Source organism: Apostichopus japonicus, chromosome 11, assembly GCF_037975245.1.
Source record: "Apostichopus japonicus isolate 1M-3 chromosome 11, ASM3797524v1, whole genome shotgun sequence".
NCBI lineage: Eukaryota > Metazoa > Echinodermata > Holothuroidea > Aspidochirotida > Stichopodidae > Apostichopus > Apostichopus japonicus.
Window position 1 is genome coordinate 17095473 of NC_092571.1, and position 7167 is coordinate 17102639.

At 39.7% G+C, this 7167-nt stretch overlaps 1 protein-coding gene across 1 annotated transcript; it reads right to left on the bottom strand.

The window, feature by feature from the left end:
* Positions 1 to 486: 486 nt before the first annotated feature.
* On the bottom strand, positions 487 to 6454 carry LOC139976024 (uncharacterized). Its single transcript, XM_071984411.1, has 7 exons — positions 6279 to 6454; positions 5763 to 5846; positions 4718 to 4863; positions 4155 to 4283; positions 3496 to 3829; positions 2372 to 2890; positions 487 to 1865 (listed from the first exon to the last, which is right to left on the bottom strand). Exons 1-7 carry the CDS (start codon positions 6310 to 6312, stop codon positions 1795 to 1797), a joined length of 1317 nt encoding a protein of 438 aa, XP_071840512.1. The 5' UTR covers positions 6313 to 6454; the 3' UTR covers positions 487 to 1794.
* Between the last annotated feature and the right edge of the window lie 713 nt (positions 6455 to 7167).

Consider the following 7167-nt stretch of genomic DNA (forward strand, 5'->3'; position numbering starts at 1 on the left):
TTGTTGCCACTAAACTTGGATCAGTGATAGGCAAGGAAAATGTTGGAAAAATAAAAAGGATTTTGCTTCCCCTTCCTGTCCCCCCTCCCCAACCACATGTCTTGAGACAAAAGAAAAGAGAACAATCATAGGAAAGGCTGAAAGAAACACTGTAATAATCTGGATTAAATGCCTGCTATAGTCTCAACCATTCATTTTCATATCGAGGGGGGGGGGGTGGAGGGGGTGGGTGGAGGGTGGTGACTATCTCCACTGCACACACTGAACATTCTGTTATTACACAATGATGAATGATACAGTTTATCCTACAGTGTTATCAATCCTACAGTAATTTGTTTCTAAAAGCTTTCAAGTTTAAACGGGAGATATGGGGTTCATTTTGCAACAAATTCAACAGGATTGTGAAAGGGGATCAGAAAGGGATGATCCAGACATTGATCTCTGTGAAGAATGAAGGCTTCCAAAATTCATGATTAACGCCATTAGTTCCTTTTTATGACAAAATTTTATTTCCAACTTTATCATCAAGACATTGCAGGAAATAATATGAAAAATAAAAGTAATAAAAGAAAAAATGAAGGAGTCTCAGGAGAGTTGAGGCTTTCAACTCAGTGATGGGAGGATTGACTGAAATCCTTGTTGAACATCATAAATATTTATACGATATGCAGGCCTGAATTTTGCATGACTTAAAACAGCTTTATTATGTCCCTCATTACCCGCCACGTAAGTCAATGAGTGATGTACACTGCAAGCCAATTAAAATGAGTTCGGTTTAACTTCTGCATTTTGTAGTTCTATTTACCATCGACATGATTCTGACATGTCAAAGATTTGATACACAAGTCAGCAGTAGCGGGTAACCTTATTAAGACACTATGTTTACCGACAATAATCTAAGTCAGGATAACCAACATTTCCAGGAACTTTTCTATTTGGATTTTTCGTGAAATGCACTAACTATGTACAGTATATTCCGAGCAAAATGAGTTCGGTTTAACTTTGGCATTTTGTAGTTCCATTTACCATCGACATGATTCTGACATGTCAAAGATTGATACACAAGTCAGCAGTAGCGGGTAACCTTATTAAGACACTGTATGTATACCAACAATAATCTAAGTCAGGATAACCAACATTTCCAGGAACTTTTCTATTTGGATTTTTCGTGAAATGCACTAACTACAGTATATTCCGAGCAAAATTTCATACAAACTGAAGAAAAACTGAACCATTTTAGGAACGTTGAGATCAGTGAGTGAGATTACATGTCCTTTGCAATGAATGGGTTGGAACCACTTCAGAGCTTCAGAGCAAACCTATAGGGCAGTTGTAAATACAGTTGGAGTGCCAGGCTATGTTCAACATATCAGCACTACAGTGATGGGTAGTTAGAACCGTAGTTAACTGTTGTACATACAAGTTGAAAATCATCTACACAGTGAATTTGGAAGTTGAAGTCACTAAACTGTACATATTAACATGTAGAAAGAAATTGATGAACTGCAATGCTCAAATTTTGAACTCAGAGAACAGTTTATACTGGTCCTGTTTTAGTATCTACAAAATTGCAGTCAATTTCACTTTTACAATCTTCCAACCCTCCCATAGAGAAAGAAACATTTCCTTTGTCACGTCGAAGAAAATCTGGTCCTACGGCTGCTGTAGATACCGACTATCTTCAGAGTTTTTACAGAGCGTAGGTGATAGCTTTCGAGACACCAATAGTTCAGTGTGAAGTGATCAAAAGTACTTTTTGTCAGGTTATCCAATATACACATATCCTTTCCAGTCTCAGGATCTAGAGGGTGGTGGCCTTCCCCTTTGCGGCATTAACGGTGGCGGTGGGCCACGGGGTGGTGGACCTGGAGAGAGATTAAAAATCAGTCACAGAGAAGTGATAAAAAGGAAAATGCAGTTTATATCTTTAGATATTGTACTGCAGCTTGGATTTGTCAAAGCTGATTAACACACAGACCAAATGTGTGAACCTTGGTTTTAAAAATGTTTTTTAGCTTTGCTCAAAATACTATGCAACAAATATGGCAAGTTTCAAAGATTCTACGATATCATACAGAAGCTCTTCCTGAGGTCAAGTTGGTCAGTGTTGGAATCAACTTAATAATTTGGGTGACAATTTGGGTTCTGGGGAGGGAAACAAAGGACAATGGACTTACTATAAAATGAAACAGTTAGTGCCCATTGCTCTTGGTGGATATTTGCTTTGATACATTTGGCCTAATCACAAATTCATCACTGGTATTGTAATGGTGCTCAACAGATCCTTCTTCTCATTACAATGAGATAATTTTGCTGATTAGCATGAAATACATGTTTCTGAATGGTAATTTTTGCTGTCTTAGTAACTTACCTCTAGGAGGTCCTCTTGGAAATGGTGGAGGAGGCCTTGGCGGTCTGTCATAGCCCCCTTGTCCCATGGGAGGTGGACCTCTGTGGTGCATGAATGGTGGTGGACCACGACCTGAATCTCCTCCTCCGTGCTGGTCCCTGGGTCCACCAAATGGTGGTGGAAATGGTGGTGGAGGCCGTCCCTGGTTCATGTTGTGACCACCTTGCATTTGCATTGGGGGAGGAGGAACACCTGGTGGTGGACCCATCCCTGGTGGGGGTCCCAAGGGCATATGACCAGATGGTGGAGGAGGATATGCACCAGGAGGTGGAGGAGGCATGTGCATACCAGGAGGTCTTGGCGGAAGCTGTCCAGAGTTTGGCATACCGTGTGGTACAGACATTGGTGGCATGCCACCAGGAGGAATGGGAGGTGGCGGCATCCCTGGTGGTACTCCCATATGTGGAGGAGGCATAGAAGTGGGAGGGAATGGTGGCGGAGGCATGTTGGAAGGTGGTAAGCCCATCCCGTCTGGAGGCCCTGTGAAAGACATTAAATACATATACAGTGTTTCAAGACATGTATTACGTTTATTAATTTGTCAACACAGCATGCCATACATTCACACCAGTATCATAACAATACTTCCTGTGTTCCGTGTGTTCTGTGCAATTTCTAGTTGGCAGTGATCTTTGTCAATGAAAAGACATCGACCCTGTACAGTAGCCAATAATGAGTACAAACTAAGGACCTCTTGTCTTTTTCTTTCCTTTCCTTGTAACTTGCATGAAACTCAGATTTGCACAGCAGAGGTCATATAGAAAAATATGACGCACACAAAACAAAAAACATCAGGTATTAAAATCATTATTCAACTGATTAACAAAATTTTGTCCTACAAGTTAACAGATACATTGAAGAGCTGTTTTGACAGTAGGAGTACATTGACCATTCTTAATTATACTAATGAAGCCACTTGGTACTTTACAAATCCGGTCTTTCGCTCTTCTGTGCCCTAATTTTATTTCTTGTGTGCTGACCTGTTCATAATAGAGAAATTAATCATTTTTTGTCGACAGTTGGAGTGCAATCATCCACTTCTAATTAATTAAATTGAAAACAGTAAACAAGAATTAAACACATACCTGCAATAGGAGGAGGGGGAGGGGGCTGGGCGACAGCAGCCGCAACTGCGGCCTGATTGGCTGCTATCGACTGGGCAGTAGGCGGAGCATCTGCGAATAATTGATGAGGTCTGTCTGCCTGTGCCAGAGGATTCTGCTTTGCCAGGAGCCTCTCTGCTGCTGAGCCATGTCGTTCACCCTTTGAATCCTTCTTAAAGGCAAAGGATATTGTGATGGCTCTGTTGCAGAGGTACTGGCCATTCATGGCTTCGATAGCTGCATCTGCTGCTTCGAAACTTGCAAAGTTGATGAAAGCGAAACCTTTGGAGTTGCCTGTGTCAGGATCTCTCATTATCTAAAATCATGAAAAAAAAATTCTGTGATTTCGTACAATGATAAAAACATAATGTTGATTTTAGGCAGCCAGCCTGTCCAGTTATACAGCCCATGTGCCCCCCCCCCTTCTCTCTCTCTCCAAGTCCCATTGTTTGTCTATTCTTTCCCAGCCAAAAGTCTAAGTACTTTTCTGGAAACTGGTGAAAATCAACTGGTAATTGGTCGAAACACTTGATATAATCAACAACAATGTTGGCCTAATAAATGTTCCTTTTTTATCTCTGAATGCTGCATTCATATCACACATAAATTTTCTTTGCATGTAAACAAGTGAAAATTCAAACCTTTGGTGTCTGAAGTATAACTCCAAATGCACTAAATGTATCAAACAGAAGTTTTTCATCTATTTCTGGATCCAGATTTCCAATGAAAATATTTGCACCAACATCCAAGTTTTTCTGGTGAGCAGAAGCCTGAAAAAATATCAAAAGGGAAGTTTCATTAAAAGAAAAAAAATATGGTCAGAATTTGATTATTTGAATTACAACATTATTTGATAAGCATTACAGTTATTATCATGCAACATGCACCCCATGTGTAGAATTCCAATCTCTCATCACCTTAGACCTCCCATAATTGAAAGATAATTAGTAAATTGTAGATTGTAGATTGTTGATAGTAGATTGTGTTACAACTATTAAGCAGCAAAAAAAAAGGAACGTAGGAAGAAATTGTATACCTATTTGCACTTGCATGAATAGGTTGTGTAAAAACTGTAATGCTTTCCTCACTGTATATATCTTTGTGGTTCTACGAAAAGAAATTAATTCACCTCAGATCGAAGAAGTTAGCTTGAAAATTTCAGCTAAAATTGAAATACAAACAGGAGGCAGTTAGCTCGACCTACTTTGTTTACTCTGATTGGCTTGCCATATATTTTTATCATGTTCATCACTTTAATCGCATAGTCTGCATCTTCTTCTCCCATAAACTCTATGAAGCCATATCCTTGGTGCATCTGAGTAACCCGGTCTTTAGGCATGTGAGTATTGACTATAAGGAAGCAAGAAAATACAGAAAAGTATTATCAGATGTCCAGGGCAGCACATTGTGAATTGATGCCATGCATTGTACATTTGTACAATAGTCTAGTTTAGAGACCCAAGGATCAGGAATCCTTACAGCTTATTAGAGACCCTATCCGTGTTAGATCTTGGATGAAACACTGGCTTATTTTAAGTCTTCTCTTTTGAATAAGCGTTCAGAGGATAACGAGGCAGGGGTGTGAATTCACTCCCATTCCTGCTCCGGGACTGCCATTTAACGTCCCCATCTGACGAGGTAGGGAAAGGCACTTCTTCGACATCACTGCATTGCAGCCATGACGAACAAATTTATTTCGAATTACCATGCATTGCACATTTGTAAAATAGTCTAGTTTAAAGACACAAGGATCAGGAATCCTTACAGCTTATTAGAGACCCTATCCGTGTTAGATCTTGGATGAAACACTGGCTTATTTTAAGTCTTCTCTTTTGAATAAGCGTTCAGAGGATAACGAGGCAGGGGTGTGAATTCACTCCCATTCCTGCTCCGGGACTGCCATTTAACGTCCCCATCTGACGAGGTAGGGAAAGGCACTTCTTCGACATCACTGCATTGCAGCCATGACGAACAAATTTATTTCGAAACCAAGTGGAGAACAGAAACAAACCCCTTTTCCCAAGATCACAAACCAGAAATACCATATCCACTGAAGACTCAGCACATCACCACTGCAGTGCACTGATCTTTGAATAGGTCAAGAGAATCTGGCTCCTGGTGGAATTTTGATCCTGGAACCTAAGGATTATGAGGCGGACACTCTTACCGCTGAACCAAGCCTTTGCCCTTTGTCTGTGATGTTTAAGTGTGACAAATGAATATATCCACAAATGAAAAAGAGCATTTACCAACAGGTCCAGCTTGTAGAAAGAGCTCCCAAAGGATTGCCTCTGATACCTTCTCATCCAGACCACCAACATAAACTGTTGCATCTGTGAATAGGGAAATTAATTTAAGAATGCATAGACAATTGTGATAAGAAAATATTTGTCATGTGCTCTGCTGTTTTAAGCAAATCACACTAGGCCTAATGTTAGGCCAGGTCTAGGCCAAGTTAGGTCTAGGCCTAACTCTGGTGAGGTCAACTCCTCTTCAACTTAAGTTCACGTTAGGCATTTTTATTCGTGAATATAGCGAAATAAACTTATAAGAAAACAATGGTGTTCTTGATCGTTGCCTGACTATATCTTTGAATTCCTTTCGGAAATTTCCCCAATATGTAGGCTAAGACCAGAAGCCTAGACTATATCATTAACAAGGCCTGTCATAACATTATCGCAAAACTGGTTTCAATGATATATGTACTGAAAAACTAAACGCGTGTCTTTCTCGAAATAAAAGACTACATGAGAAGATATAGTTACCTTGATTTCGTTCTTGAGGTGGACCAGCTGCCATCTTAATACTTTCTTCTTTCCGGCTATAAAATACGTAAACAGTTCAGGAGGCCTTAGAAGGTTATTTCATGTTTAATTTATACGTATCGCACACGAAAACTCAAAACGCTGAAGCTACTGGTGGTATGGAAATAATATAAATGGCGTTCCAACGACCTAACACATACAGCTGGAAAACAATATATCTCGTTTGTAACATTTGTGTTTGTGTGTGTGTGGAGGGGGGGGGGTGGGTACGCGCGTGTGTGTAAGAATAAGGTTTGTTTAGAATGGAGTAAGAAGCAAGCAACAAAAAGTAAGGAATATACGTTTTGGATAAATGTCTGCTCCTTTGATGTCCACGGGTGTTTCCGTAAGTTGGAGTAAAATATTCACCGTTTCTCACATTGCATTTATTTGTAGCACACACAGTTAATCGCCCAACCTGAGGAGGATCGGATAAATTGAGTTGTCACAACAAATTTGTTGTTTTCAAAACAGCGATTGATGGTGGAACAGAACAACAAGAAAGAGAAGACACTATCGATGGGGAGGGTAGTAGAGGGAGGGGGAGGAAATTAAAGGAAGGTAAAATATATACCTAGTAATGTTGCAAATGACATTCAACAAAGTACATATTATTAGATACCTATGTGGTATGCACCTAATCGTTTGAGATATGAAAAGGAGAACATTGGGACAATTAAATGTAAGGGTACTCATTAATAATGGACAAGGTGGCCAGACATAATGTCATGCTCATTATAACTAAACATCAGTAGAGTATTGTGCAGGGTAAGCTAGCAGAGAAAAAAATGAAAAAAAAAATGATAAAACAAATAAAGAATACGTGTTCATATATTAAAAACACACACGT